Here is a 15,857-nt window from a genome sequence, read left to right as displayed (position 1 = left end):
AATACCAATCGGCTTTCATTAAGGGTAGGCATATTCACAATCATACTCGGTTGATATTGGATATGCTCGACTATGATTCATACACAAAGTGCTTTGCAGTGGAACCCTAATAATAGGAATTCCAGCAATTATAATAGGGTTCCCTGCTTCGCAGTGGAATGCTAATGACAATTTATTTTTTATAACTGCATATTTGTTTTTAGAAACACAAATTGCTTTCTAGAAACAATAATTTCTTTTTAGAAATGAAGGCATATTTTTAGAAATGTGGATTTCTTTGTTTAAATAAGGATGCATTTTAATAAATAAGAATTTCTTTTTAGAAACAAGGATTTATTTTTTATAAACAAGGATTTCTTTTTAGAGATAAGGATTGCACCTCTGGGCCACCGTAGCAAACATATGTGTGGATAGGTTTCTAAGAGTCAAGATTGATTTAATAGGCCTCATATGTCGAAATTCTATCTGTATTTACGTTTTAAAAAATCTATGTTTCCGCCCGGCCTTTCTGTATCCTGAATGATTGTATGTTTCTTGGTATAGGAGGGACCAAGCAGTGAAACCTAGGAGGTTTCGGGAAACAGCCTCTACTGCGCATGTTGAGGGCAAAAGAGTTTTTGGATTTGGATTTAATGTAGAAAACCGAGGTGATTTAACAACCGAAGAAAACCTCATCGGTCAATGTTTTGTGATCATAAATTTCATTGTCTGACAGTTTGTTAAACAATAGTTGTTTTGGTCAAGAACTCGTGAAAAAATGTCTTAAATGTACATATTTGATTACATATTTTTCCAATCTGCTTTCCATAACGTAACGATCGTTAATCTGGTTTCAGAAGAATACCATCGGGGAAGTTTTATTTTGCCTTCAAAAATCTGATATTCTCCATTCATTTCATAAGAGCTCCAATGTTTGCCCTCAGCATGCGCAGTACAGCCAGTTTACTTCCGGGACTTCACAAGTTTAGGTTAGCTGAAGGCGTGCTTGCCTAGTTAAATGTGCATATCTGGATCAGGGAGGTCCAGGGTACTGTGGTTTGCCGTTGCTACTTAGCGCCAGCAACACAACTAACTGTGGTGCTACTGGATATCGACATAACATTAAAAACCTTGCAACATTTAACCTATCCAGGAACCGCCTGGCAAATAAAAGCCAAGACATCACAGAAAACAGCGAACATATGAAAAACATCTCTGCGTAAATATACCTTACCGGGTAAAGCTAGTTAGCATTTGTAGCGAGACGGATCTAACTAATGAATCTTGGTACGACTAGGCATAAATACGAGATGCAGCAGGTCGATTCCGGGGACTGGGCGGCTAGCTGTGGCTTTATCGTTAAACTGAACGGGTTATGGGTGATTTGACTCGCGTTAGTTTTTTCATCGATTAAAAGCCGGTCAGGAATACGTCGACAGAGTGCCAAATGCACCGATGCCAACTAACCATGCATGTTGGATAAGATTTATAGGGTTTACCGCTTCTTGTGCCAAAACCGAAGACGTAAATTAGCTGGCTCTAGATTACTAAAATTGCGTGTGAGCAAAACCAGTTTCCACGCGTTCAGTTACTCGTTTTTTTTTTTTGGGGGGGGGGGGGCGGAACTCCGATATACCATAACCATAGCAAGCTAGTTGGCTCTGTTTTCCGGTGGAGCTGTGCACCCTCACATTATAATTCCCGATTGTTCCTGAAAGATAATCTGCAGCGGGGGGTGTTTTTAACTGGCGATCCCAGCTGCCTGTGTTTACGGAACCATAGGATTAAGTTGGTTTTAAATCTACGCCCCAGGGCTGGATCCTTCGGCTGGAGCGAACCCAGTTTAACACATTCATCACCGGGATAGAGGACGAAAGTCCGCGGATTCACTTTTGGGCCTAGACTAAACCGAGTGTCGGACTACAACGCTACATCCAAACCACCCCGACTGGGCTCACCTGCAGCACATTAGAGGCAAGGCTTTCCACCCCATGAGCTAACCGGTGAACATTTATTTCAATATGTATTAATGGCATGAACCCAACCCTTGGCCCGTTTTGTGATGTAGGTAACCAGCGCTACACAATTAATTAGACTAACGACGTTAGCAATCTAATCCTGCTGCACGCAAACGGAATGTCGCCGGCGACCTAATGCATCTAAGACCCACTCTTCATCTAGGTGTCAAACTAAATCTTTGAGAATAAAGACAGTACCTATGAGGAAAACGGTTTCTTCGTTGATTATAGTCGGCTAAATATAGTAAATGGGACCGCTGCTGATTGAATACAGGTTATTTTGAAGTTTAAATTCATTTGATTGGCCTTGTACAATGTATTTTTTCAATTGGATTATTGCGTGCAGCTCTTGACTGATTAGAAATGAAACGGTGTCTTTCGTCTAGGCATACGAGAGAGGTTTTGTGATTAATTTCTATCTAAAGGTGACTTGATTCCTGTCAGACGTTGGTTTTTGTTATAATGCATCGTTAATTTTTTAAATAATTAAACCATCTGCTGTTGGTTAGTCATTGAATGCAGTTAACCTGACTGGTGATATTACGTATCTGTCTTAAAAAGTTTTTAGGATTGCATTGCTAGAATTAATGTTACTGCATCTTCTACAAGTTCTTGTATCCTGAATATGACTATATTGGTGTAATATTGTGAATCTATAAACTCATATTAACTCATCAAAATGTGTTTGAAAAAACAATAAATAACAACCAAATTGTGGTATGAATGAATCCTGTTTGCTGGCGTTGGTGTGTGAAGGTATTAGCCTGTCATTTGAGTTGAGCTCATTTGCTCTGAGTTTGCTCTGCGTACACTAAGTGGGACTAACCTGGAAGTTTGTTTAGGGGTTTGGGCTGGTATTATTTTTTCTTTGTTACTCTGCAGATGGCACAAAACCGATAACCTTTGCTTAACTGTACTGCCCTGGTTTTTCTTTAGAACTACATCCTCACCTTGGGACCTCACCTGTCCCCCACAGCTTTAATACAGATTAAATGAAACATAAAATACATTTTTGCAGATGAGACCGCTGTTGGCAGATGATCCAATCGTTTTGAAACATAATAACATAAGATTCAAGCCTGATTTTTGCACACACAATGTAAAAACAGAGCTCTGTATAGCTCTGCAGCTGATGTTGTTGACGGCCTGTTAATAAACTGGTACACTATGCCATTACTCTGGAGCTCTGCAAGGTGTGGTGATGTTCTACCAGGTAAAAAGTGACAGTGTTATTTTTCCCTAAGGAGCCACAGTGCTGGAGTATTCAGTTCAATTTGTTGAATGATGCAAGTGCAGTGTGTTAGCTGAAACAAGTATTGTTCATGATGCCAAATCAAAGAGACTGCAGATTGCCCATCAACTGCATTTAGGCTACACCAGACCATGACTATCAGCCTCACTGTGATCAGGACCAAATCGTTGAGGTGTGCTCCCCCCAGTTCTCTACCAAATGTGTCAATGAGAACCTTGGTCTAATTGTCAGACTCCAGAAAGTCCTGGTGGGCTGCAGTCTGTGTTGGATTTTGGTGATTCGCAGCACTTTAGTACTTAATTGAATCCATTGATAAAGAGCCCAGAGTCCACACACCTTGTTTACAAGGCCTAAGATGGCTTCTGATTGAAAAGCTGCGTTTCCACCAAAAGTACCCAGAACTTTTAGTCCCAGGAACTACTTTTCACGCAGAACTACCGCATACCTCACATAACTGTATCAAACGTTTTGAGTCAATTACAACGGGCTACCAAAGAAAATCCGGAAGAAAATATTCAGCAACCGAATTAATCCGTTTGAATGTTTTGGTACATAATATGCTGTCCCAGCACGAATGCTTAGCATTTTATAAAACGAATACTAAAGCAAGAAAAGAACAGAAGAGCACACGTTATAATTCCAAGACGTTGGCAGGCTATAACCAAAACTAGGCTACTGCGCCGCATAACATACAAGTTTGATTTGAAGTTATTATGAAAATAAATCTGTTTGCGGCTGCAGATTTTTAAACATGGCGGTTAGAAATAAAACACTGCAAGTAGTCGACCAATCAGAAATTTTCAGCGCTTGCGCCCCACCCCAAAGGTTCCGGTACTTTTGGAAAGTACTACCCCCCGAGCAGGAACTTTTTTGGGGGTAAAATAAAGCCCCCGGAACTAAATTTAGACCCTAGTTCCTGCGGTGGAAACGCAGCTAAAGAAAACCACAAAAACCTGTAGGACTGAAGTTAAACCTGCAGGCACGGCGGCTACCCCAGGACTGGAGTGAAACCTGCAGATACTAACTGCCCTAGACTTTCCCTACTTTGTGTTCACTGTAAGACTGCAAAACCTGATGGACCTTTCTTCCTTGATGTGACATACTTGTGTAATCCACGCTTTCATAATTGACACAGATTCAGGACACAGATTGAGTGAAGGCACTCCATGCTTGCAGAGTCATGAGTTCTGATTGGGCGTGTGTGGATTCAGTCAAGTTTTTCAGAGAGCCTTAGAGCTCGTAGCTCTTAACTGAATCTCACATAACAGAGTCTGTGGATGCTGACCCTTTTAATGTCTCTTGTAACAAAATCCACCTTTATCTGATATTTCTCTCTCTCACTCCTGCTCTGTCTCCTCCACATGAGTCACTCCAATCCTCAATCTCCTGTCCTCCTTCCCCATCTCTTTCTCTATCTCTTGTTCCATCTCTTTACTTGCTGCCACATTTTCTCTCTTGCCCCCCACCCCTAGTTCTAATTGCAGTTCCTGTGTGTGTTTGTTTGTCAGGTTCCTCTGGCATGTCAGGGCATCATTTTTTTAAGGATGGTCTCAGCCAAAGCAAATGAACTCTGCTACACCTTACCCAAGTTACCTGTGCACAGACACACTTCCTCTTTGTACAGTTTACCAGTACTGAAGCACAGACTCTACACTGACATCACCAGCCCATTACCATGTTTAATCTGGCCCAGAAATCTGCTGTGGGTTTTTATATGACTGTTTTTATTTCTATAACAACTGTTTCCGTGCAGGAATTTGGTGAATAATGAAATGTTCGGCTTGGCTTTATGGCCCAGAGAATAGCACAGTGTGTGCGTGTGACCCCAGGGCTACAGCACAGCGCTACGCTCCCATCACCTGGGAGCCGTCTGAATGCCATGCGGCTGAATTACTATTTTTCCTCTTTATTTATAGTGGAGTTTTGACAGACTGACGTTGGTGTTTCATTTTTTTAAAGGTTTGTTGTAAAGCCCATGGAAGAGAGCTGCTTAATTAGTCACCTGCCAAGCATTCTGTGTGCACTGACCTTATTTTACAACTGTAACTCTACTCAAAGCAGAAGTGCTATCTAGTGCTGTTGAAGGTCTGTTTTGCTCTTCGGCTCATAATGGATAAGGTGAGCATATGGACAGTGGAAAACAAATCCTAGATCAGCTGTCCTGTGGTTTTAGGCCTATGTGTTGTAAAAATGAGGAAGTCTTCAAACTGTGTTATCAGGAGGATTGTGTGTTGGAACAGTGTGTTATCAGAAACAGTGCTGTGTAGCATATGAATGTTGTGTTTTCAGAAATGTGTGTCATCGGAACAGTGTTGAATTTGAGGTTGATTTATGTTTAATATGTGTGTATAAACATAGATGGCTGAGGCTGATTTTACTTTTTGACAGAGTACCGGGGTGAGGCTGATTTTAGTGCTTGACAGAGTATAGGGCTGAGGCTGATTTTACTGTTTGACAGAGTACAGAACTTAGGCTGATGTTAGTGTTTATCACCATGCCAGCAAAGCATTTGGCCTGGCAAATTGGCTTCTAAAGATGTCCCTTAGGCCATTCTCAGGCATTTTTTCCCCCAGAGCCAGTCTTTAGCTGCCTTAAATGGGCTTGTGCATATCTGAAGAACAGTGAGCAGTGACCATGTTGCTTTCTCTCTTATAACATCAGACTTCATCAGGAAGACATGATTATGTAGCAATAAGTACATAATGCATAATTGCAGACTGTCATATAGCATACGGGGGTCTGTGTGTGTGCATGAGTGCATGCGCGTGTGTGAACGTGTGTGCGTGTGCGTGCATGTGTAAGTAAGTGACAGGATGCTCCAGTCCTACTTTGCGTTTAGTGAGATCATGGAAGGGACTGTTTTCCTAGTGAGTGACAATGCTGCAGAGAACCGGAGTAAAATCAGCCAGACAGCGGTCAGGTTAGAACAGAGCTGCCAAACAGCGGGAGAAGGCCACAACTATTTCTCTTCCATAGAGCAGAGGGGGATTCCTGCAGCTGCAGTAGGTCAGCAGGGTTGCTGCTCGTTCTGTTTCTGGAAGTTACGCAACAGAATTTTTTCTGTTTCTTCCTTTGTCTCATTCTCTCTCTCAAACGACGACTGAAGACCCACCTCTTCAGGCTGCACCTCTCCCCATCCCTCCCTTCCCCCCTGTAAATGACTAAACTTAGGGTTGTAACTAGGCAGCTCTTTCATAGGTGACTTAGGCGCATCAACTGTCTTAACGACTACTTGTATTTTTATTTATTTTTATTTTTCCATAGATTGCGTTGTTGCCGTTCTCGTTGTTAGTGTTAATCAGTTTAACCATCAGGGTCCAAGTTGAACTATGCGGTTGTTCCCTGTACTTGGACCGGTACTTCTCTCTAGGGGTTTCGTCATACTTGTTCCTGGTTATGGTTATACACTTTGTTGTAGGTCGCTCTGGATAAGAGCGTCTGCCAAATGCCTGTAATGTAATGTAATGTAAATGTTTTGTACACAATGTTTTGTACATTACAGGGAAACTTGAATGACTTCTTGAAGATGACTGGTAGTCCAGTGCTATGCTGTTGTACTCACAATTTTATGTTCTTTCCTTTTTCTGTATAATTGAGCTGAAAGATGAAATCATCTCAGTGTCTATATCAGGCCATGGCCATCTGGAGTTCTGCAGGTGAGGAGGGTTACCTGTGTAACTGGCTATGTCATTCGATCAGTTCTAAGTAATGGCAGACCCTGTGGCTCTCCAGCACTGAGATTTGGGGCTCTATTATAAACGGTCCCAATAAAGACAGGGACCTAATTTACATGTATAAATGTGTGCGTAACGGCAGCGATTACACACATGCTAATTAAAAAATGCAACCCTGTGCATTTGGAAGCCCATGTAATGGTGATAAGGATGTGAAATCCCTGTCACTCAGTGAATAGGGTGCATGGGGGTTGGGATGGGCACGATCGATGTCTGGCTCTTTTAGGAGTTCTAAACACAGCCTCTGATTGATTGTTTCTGTGCCCTGCAAAATGGAGAGTGTGGATGAACATTTTGCATTTAACCATGGCATTGCTATAGTCTGTCTGTGTGTGAGATATGATGACCTGCAGCTGGGCAGTGGCACCCTATATTCTGTGTCTAAGCTTTTAGTTATGGGACAGTTTGCTTTGAGTTTTTATGTCTCCGCGACGGCACAGCTGTGGCCGGAGGCGTTATGTTTTCGGGTTGGCCGTCTTTCCATCCCGTCCATCCGTCCCATTCTTGTGAACGCGATATCTCAGGAACGCCTTGAGGGAATTTCTTCAAATTTGGCACAAACGTTCACTTGGACTCAAGGATGAACTGTTTACATTTTGGTGGTCAAAGTCACTGGGACCTCACAAAACACGTTTTTTCCTTGAGGGAATTTCTTCAAATTTGTCACAAACGTCCACTTGGACTCAAGGATGAACTGATTAGATTTTGGTGGTCAAAGGTCAAGGTCACTGTGACCTCATGTCACCATCCCATGTTGAGACTGCTGACCTCCAAGCCTTGATACCACCACCCCAGCACATCATTGCGAAAAACAGAGCACTGGCTACTGGTTGGTGGAAGCATACAACCCCGAGGCGGTATTTCCAGTTTAGAGTTTGTTTCAGTTTTCGGGAATGTTTTAATTTTGGTCTAGCTGTTTCTATGTTCAGTGAAGCATATTTTGGATGCACTGGACCTTTTGCAAGTTTGCGGATACTAGTTGCTTGGCAGCAGGTTTCAAGTGATGCTGTGTGGGTAGTGTGGCACACAGTAGGGTTTTTGGGCGTTAAACGCAAATCGTTGTTTGCATATTAACCTGCTAGTCCTCTGTTTGCCAGCCGGTGCTATGTGTTTGTACTCCCAGACCAAACACACACCTTATAAAACCAGCCTCGGTGAATGTACTGTGTGACGGGTCTGTACTATAGAGATTATTATTTGCTAGCTTGTGCATTGTATGCAAGTCTAAGACACACTGGACAGCGCCTAATTGCTGAACAGGTGCAAACCCCACATAGAACCTTATGATACTATGAGCCTGATGAGGCTACTCATTTTACCTTACTGTACTATGAGTCTGACCAGGCTGCTAATGACCTTAAACTGCTATGAGTGTGACCAGGCTGCTCATGACCTGACAGAGAGGTATGGAATTTGGTTAATGAAAAATTTAATTGTTGATTGATTGATGTCTAATAGGTCAGTAAGGCCAGTTAATTATACATTATGAAATTATTAATGATTAAGCCCTTAGCGCACATTCCAAATCTGGCCAATCCTTGCCCATTTAGGGGGTACCCTATTTAAAGCTTTAAAATCCCTGATGTGAACACAACAGAGACTTGAAAAATTAAATTCAAGTCTCTGAATGAAGCAAGGCATTTGAACCATTTACAATACAAACTTAGATTAGTTTATATTCATGATTTTGGAAGAAATAAAGTGCCACAAATGCAACTGTCTGGACAAAAAATCAAAAATGAATTTGCAATGAAATACTGCGAGATTGAATTTATGCAGCATGTTAAACTATATAGGCCTATGTCCTGGATCAAGAACTCCTTGACCACAAGTTCATAAAATCTAAGGGTGGATATGTAGAACCCTATGAAGCAAAAACTAGGCTAAGCAGTGTACCCAGCGTCTCCGAATCTGTCCAAAATGTCTAAATTCTGCATTGCTGTAAATCAAAACACATTCACATATTTCACTACAAATCAACTGTTTTGACTTAAACTCACTGGTGCATCATTTTCAAGTGGTAATTACAAGCTTTCCATCAGTACAGTGGTCTAAAATATCTAGGGGTCCAGAAACATATCCAAAATCTCTCCAAAAATTAATGAAATGCTTTTTGTCCATTATAAAGCATATAAATGAGCCGCTTGTGAAGGTTTAAAATGAAACATTGATATCAGATTAAAAAATAATGCAAAAACATTGTCACAATGTGGTACAGTACCTAAATGTGTATTAATGAACTCTTGTAGCCTATGTATTTCTGTACTCTACAGTATGTAATGTTTTCTTGTATGGGGATGGGATGACATGAAACAGTTTTCAATCGTCCACCACGTTTTGGCAATTTTCCAACTCTCACGTCATAACTTGCATGCATCAGAAAAACTACTGAATTATTAATGAACGCTTACATTACAGTGTGAAATATCCTCATTATAAAATACCACTAACCTATTTAAAGACACTCAATTTCAAAAATAGCATGTACAACTGAAATATTTTGAGCAGTAATACTTGCATAGCGATGATGAAATCTTATCTGTGTTCAGTAGATAGAGAGAGACAGTAAATCAATGATGCAGTTCCCTTTGCTTTTGTCTTACTCCAGAAAACGATGTCAGCTATATCAGCAAACATATGGCTTAGCTATGTTCAGACGTCCTCTATAATAATTATATTTTCCAAAAAATTATTAAAAATCGTTAATAACGTTTTGTGAGGTGCAGTGTCTTTCACTGCTACCGCAGAGTGAATGAATAAGTGAATGCGATGATGAGAAAATCTTCAGTTATGCTGAGCTATAAAACACTATTCCAAAAGGAAAATTAGACATGTTATACATAGTTAGAAAGCTTATACTGTCACCTACTGAATAAATGAATTGTCAATCAAGCCAGACTGTACTAAAAAGGGCAACTAAACTAAATTAAAGTTATTGTTTAATTGTAAATCCTGAAATTGAGTCATTTACTGTCCTTAGAACATTAGTATTGAACCTGCAAACTGTTTTTCTTTCAGTCAGTCGGTCTTCAGAAATCTTCATAAAAATATCTGCACTTTCAACCAGCTGGCTGGACCAGAAATTTTGGCCAATTTCAAATGCCAACAGCACACCATCGGATAGAGATACAGACAAAATGACAACACATACTAAAAGATGAAGTATTGAAGAGTAATTCCCACTATAGTTTTGATTTTGTTCATAAATAGTTTTTTCCACATTCCAAAGAAGACATGTTGCTTAGCTTTTTCTGCGTTGACAACACAACAAAAAGGCTGGTCACGCCTATTTCAAATGCCATTTACAGGCCATAGGATAGGAGTGGAGACAAAATGAAAATAGCTATTGAGAGCTAAGAGATTACAGATTTGAATAGAATAAGATTTTTTTAATTTTTGTTTATCAACAAATCATGAAGTGGGCTTATATGGAACACCCATGGGCTTAAAGGGTACTTTAGGTACCCATTAAGCCCATGCCAGACTTTTGACATATTTTAACAAATTAAACAATAAAAACATTAGAAATTGGTATAAATGAATTATTGACACTTCAAATGAGAGATTAGACTTCCATTTTAACTAAAATGTTCTCACTTAAATTGGGGCAGTATATATTAAAAATGTCTGAAAAACGGATTTGGTGGGCTTAATAGGGACCTTAACGTTGGTTTTACGTGTAGAGATGTCCCTTTTGAGACTGAGTGTTCATATATTGTCTTAGACAATCAGTTTGTGAAATATACGCGCATTTGTAACGCCTGGGTAGTGGGTACCTTCCAAAATAGCTGTGCGTGATACCACACGTGTTCTTTATGCTGTTGTCGCCCTTTTTAGTACAGTCTAGCTTGATTGACAATTCATTTATTCAGTAGGTGAGAATATAAGTTTTCTAATGATGCTTTCGAACATGTCTAATTTTGCTCTTGGAATAGCGTATTATAGGTCAGCGTAACCGAAAGGTTTCTCATCATCGCATTCACTTACGCATTTACTCTGTCGTAGCAGTAAAAGATGCTGCACCAGACGAAACATTGTCAACGATTTTTCGTAATTTCTTGGAAAATATTAATTATTGAGGACTTCTGGGCATAGCTAAGCCATATGTTTGCTGATAGACCTAGATGTCATCGTTTTCTGGTGTAAAACAGAAGCGGATAGAAATGTATCATTGATTTACTGTCTGTCTCTATCTACTGAACACATAAGAATTCATCATCGCTATGTAAGTATTACTGCTCAAAATATATCAGTTATATACGTAATTTTTGAAATTGAGTGTCTTTAAATAGGTTAGTGGTATTTTATAATGAGGATATTTCACACTGTAATGTAAGCGTTCGTTGGTAGTTGGATATCCTACCAACTTTACCTTTCTAACATCTCCTTCCTGGTCTCATATTATTTATATTTATGTGCAGTGTCCTACGTGCTGTGCTGGAAAATAAGCAGCAACCAGAGAAACTTTTTTGTTTAATTGTATATTTGTTATTAATCACTGAGATGTAATTCGTACAAGTACACAAGTACACAGTTGGGGAAAACACTTGTTCAAAATTGAAAAAAAACTTTTTTACCATTTCTTGCATGCTTGCTCACTTAGCCACTGATAGCGGTCACGTGACCTATTCCGAATCTGTAGTGTCTGAAATTGTCTCCTTTTCATTACTGAATCCTTCTGGAGTGCTTTATGTTGATTTCCCTGTGTTGTGTAAAGGGATGGAGTGAACCATTCCGAATATAACCAGGCTGTGGTGTGGTATCTTTCATTAATTACTTTTGTGACTATTACATTACATTACAGGCATTTAGCAGACGCTCTTATTTTAGCCATTTATACTGCTGGATATATACTGGAGCAATGCAGGTTAAGTACGTTGCTCAAGGGTACAACAGCAGTGTCCTACCGGGGAATCAAAGCTGTGACCTTTAGGTTACAAGACCAACTCCTTAACCATTATACTACACTGCTGACTATAACTTCATGTGTGCAACATTCACATTAAGGTAGTTTAACCTTCATCTTTAGATAAAACATTGAATACTTGTGGTAATTTAATAAGTCTCTTGATTTTAATCTGTTTTAAGTTGTATATTTTAATAAAGGTTGACCCAACAGGTAGCTCTACCTATCAACAAATTTGTTGATTTAACTGATGATCGAAACTTTGATTAATGATTAACAAATTCAATCAAATGGATTTATTGTACATGTTGGATAAGTGAGGAGGATATCATATAGTGTGCTGAACATTAAATGAGGGTGTTAGCTGTTAAAACTGCTGGATTCAGAAATGAAACATTTTTCTTGATCCTCCTGTCCCTGACAGCATCCTGTTGGACATGAAGTAGAGTAGTTATAATGGCAGTGATATCTATGAAGAAGTAAAGGTAAAGTAAATAACTACAGTAATAATCTGTCTGTCTCTTTCATAGTGGTAGGACAGACGCACAGTCGGACAGACGGACGGGTCCAGCCCTGCTGATTTTCCCCCTTTGTGGATAGGACCGTCCAGAGTGCTCCTGTATCCCGTCCTGTTGCTGACTCAGGAGGCAGGTCCAGGTGCATGGTGCACAGGGCCCTATCCCTGCAGGGGTCCTGGCACTGAAGGGTTGCATGGGTCGCATTTCAGTATGGCTCGGATACAGGACGGAAGCAGCTGCCTCTATGGCTACTGCACAGCTAATGCCCTGAATTTTAATCCCTGTCTTCCACATCACTGATCTTTTTTGTTACATCTGAATTATTGGTTTAAAGACTCCAGGTGTGTGAACTGAATTTTTATTTGATTGAAAAATAATTTATCAGATAAGAGGGATTTTATAGCACCTCGGACTACCACTCTGCCAGCTGTTTGCCGGTAACGTAAGAAAAAGCATGGAAACACGCCCGCCTCGCAGATAACGGGACTATAGCTCCGGACAACCATTGAGGAATCTGGGGTTTCTAACAGTTTTTGGGGTGCTGCCTGATTGGGTAGCTAAATTCTGGTGTGTGTGTTTAACCTGGACCTTGTGTGCATGTGAGCTAGAGGGAAACATGCCACCTCACCTCTCTTCATGGGGATTTGGTGACTAGCCCCTCCCCCTTGTGCGAGAGCCGCCTGACCAATCTTAGCAGCTGTTTGTTACAAGAGAGCAATGCTCTTTAAGGTACTGGCAGGAAAGAGAACAGCTATCTCCATAACTCTTTCAGAACCATTCTGCATTTCACCAACCCCCTTCTCTCCAACACCAGACAAAAGCACACAAGCCCTGCTCCATGCCATTCAACAGCCTGTCAGTCATCACAATAGTGCCTGTGATTGGCCCCTAAATTCAGGAGCTCTCTAGCTCTACCTATCCTATCAGTGTACAGTACCTGGGACATCAGCTGGGCGTCTTCACGTCATTGCTTTTTATTTTTCCACTTTTTGTGTGAGTGGAACTTCCCTAGCTGCCCAGGACACACGTGGACCAACTGCCCAGGAAATGAGTGGACCAGAGAAACACCAACGGGAGAAACATCTTTTGGAACTGCTATTAAAGTCACTCTGAGTGCCATTAAGAGATTGGATTGTTTGCGCAATGGGTACAGAGGGTTTAACTTGGACAAGTTTCTGCCCATTTATTTTGTACAGTTACACCAAATACACATAAAATATTTTGTAAATTTATTTCAGAATTTTTTTTCTAAACGACTGCACTTGTTTTTTTATTTTATCACAATATCAATTATAATTTGAATTTGTAAGAGTTTTAAAACAAAATTGAGCTCCTTGATTGTCAAGCAATTGTTGCACAAATGCATAATGCATGTTGCAGTTCATCACGACAAATAAGATTTTTAAAAATTCATCATTTAAACATTTTTATTCTGAGAATCAGACCATTTTGAGCACTGAGGTTTTATTTTGTGTTCTTACTTAAAGCAGTCAGTCTGTAATAGTACAGCGGAAACAAAAGCAGAATTTCTGCTCAGCCTTATTCATCTGAACGAAGTCATTTCCCTGTCTGCTACTGCAGTGTTAATGTACTGGCTGTACAGAAGTATATCGCTCATATCTAAAAAAAAGATTTTTAGATCTAATTTGAACGGTGAACCTCACTGCTGCTATTCACACAGACCCCTTCCCATCCTTGTCTCCATCTCCCCACCCCTGCCCCTTCATAAATATGCATACATTTAGTACCCCGTCCACCAAGAAAGTAGACGACAAATCCTCTTCACTCTCTGACTCCCCCTCCCCTCCCTATCCTCCACATCTTTTCTCTTTATCCTTTATTCCCTAATCCATTCATCCCTTCCACCCCCTTAAATCTCAGGTTATCCCCCCTTTTCTCCCCCCCCCCCCACCCCGCCCCCTCACTCTCTCTCTCTCTCTCTGCTGTGCTGGTGATGCCGGGGGGCAGTAAAAGTGGGGGTGTTGGTGGCCTCTCTTCCTCACCACCTTCCTCTCCCTCACGGCCAGTACGCCCCAGTCGCTACATCCCCGTCTCAGCTGCCACCATCTTCCTCATTGGCTGCACTGCACTGTTCTTCTGCTTCACGTGAGTAACATTACCGAATGTATACGCTTACACGCACTACGCTGTTCTTCACGTGAGTAGCATTGCTGCATCTACACGCATCTAACAGCACTATGCTGTTCTTCTACTTTCTGTAAAATTACCGTATTTACACACTTTACCTGTTGTGCTTTACAAGTAACATTACTGTATTTAGACCCATTCATGCACCATGCTCTTCCTGCTGCTGCAGAGCAGAGTAGTCGAGCAGGCGTAGGATTGAATCATGTCCTGTAAGTAGACTGGGGCTGTCCTGATGACTGCAGTGTAGGCGAGAGTCAGGACATTGAACCTGATCCTGGCAGCGACCGGTTGCCAGTGGAGTGACCTCAGCAGAGGAGTGATATGGGAGAACTTTGGAAGGCTGAAAATGAGTCGGGCAGCAGCATTTTGAATCATCTGTAGTGTCTTTATGGCACAAGCTGGCAGGCTTGCAAGGAGGGAGTTGCAGTAATCAAGATGGGAGGTCTCCATAGCCTGGACAAGTAGCTAGGTGGAGTCATGGCTGGATTATGGACCGGGCCAGTGGGGCCGGTGCCCCAGGGCCTCGAACTGCCAGGGGGCCTCCAAGCCTCAGGCCGCGCGTGGTGGCCCAAGACTTCCGAAGGAAGCTGAAAGCCAGGGCCCTCAGTGCGCACAGCGCAAGCTGACCACTAGGCCCCTGGGTGCTTATTGCGTGAGCTAACCACTAGGGCCCCCCAGACTTCTCAGCGCTTACAATTTAAGGGTCCCCGGGCCCCTTGGTGTTTAAAATGTGAGCTGACCACTACTGCCCCCCAGACCCCTCGCCGCTTACAATGTGAGGCCCCCAGACCCCTTGGTGTTTAAAATGTGAGCTGACCACTACTGCCCCCCAGACCCCTCGCCGCTTACAATGTGAGGGCCCCCAGACCCCTTGGGGTTTAAAACGTAAGCTGATCACTAGGGACGCTGGGCCCCTTGGTGCTTACAATGTGAGGGCCCCTGGGCCCTTCAGCGCTTACAGTATAAGGGCCCCCAGGCCCCTTGGTGTTTAAAGAGTGAGCTGAACACTAGGGCCCCCGGGCCCTTCAGCGCTATCAATGTGAGGCCCCTCGGTGCTTAAAGCGTGAGCTGACCACTAGGGCCCCCAGGCCCCTCGGTGCATACATCGAGCGTAACACCTGGGCCCCTTGGTACATACAGTGCATGCTTAAAACGAGAGCCTCGGAGAGTACAGTGCTATAAAACTGAGCCACTGGTTGGCACACTACAATATGCTGTGGCATGATACAATATTCACCAACAAGTCTGTTCATTCTGCATAACAGGACAGTTTGAAGGGCGTCATATTATGGCAAGCCGTTC

General features: G+C 41.8%; 1 protein-coding gene across 3 annotated transcripts in view; it reads left to right on the top strand.

Annotated features, from left to right (window-relative positions):
* Positions 1-721: 721 nt before the first annotated feature.
* The window catches only part of LOC118231663 (palmitoyltransferase ZDHHC5-like), a 41,837-nt gene continuing 26,701 nt past the window's right edge, over positions 722-15,857 (top strand). Inside the window, exons 1-2 of one of the 3 annotated variants that reach the window (XM_035425710.1) lie at positions 722-1,982; positions 12,420-14,513. In XM_035425710.1, the coding sequence (XP_035281601.1) occupies positions 14,362-14,513 (152 nt within the window). In that variant the 5' untranslated portion in view covers positions 722-1,982; positions 12,420-14,361. The remainder of the gene's footprint in view (positions 1,983-12,419; positions 14,514-15,857) is intronic. The other 2 variants (XM_035425709.1, XM_035425711.1) reach the window with 2 other exon arrangements.

This window comes from Anguilla anguilla, chromosome 7, assembly GCF_013347855.1.
Source record: "Anguilla anguilla isolate fAngAng1 chromosome 7, fAngAng1.pri, whole genome shotgun sequence".
Taxonomy (NCBI): Eukaryota; Metazoa; Chordata; class Actinopteri; order Anguilliformes; family Anguillidae; genus Anguilla; species Anguilla anguilla.
Note: the sequence above shows the minus strand (reverse complement) of the source record. Positions and strands in the feature narration are given on the sequence as shown.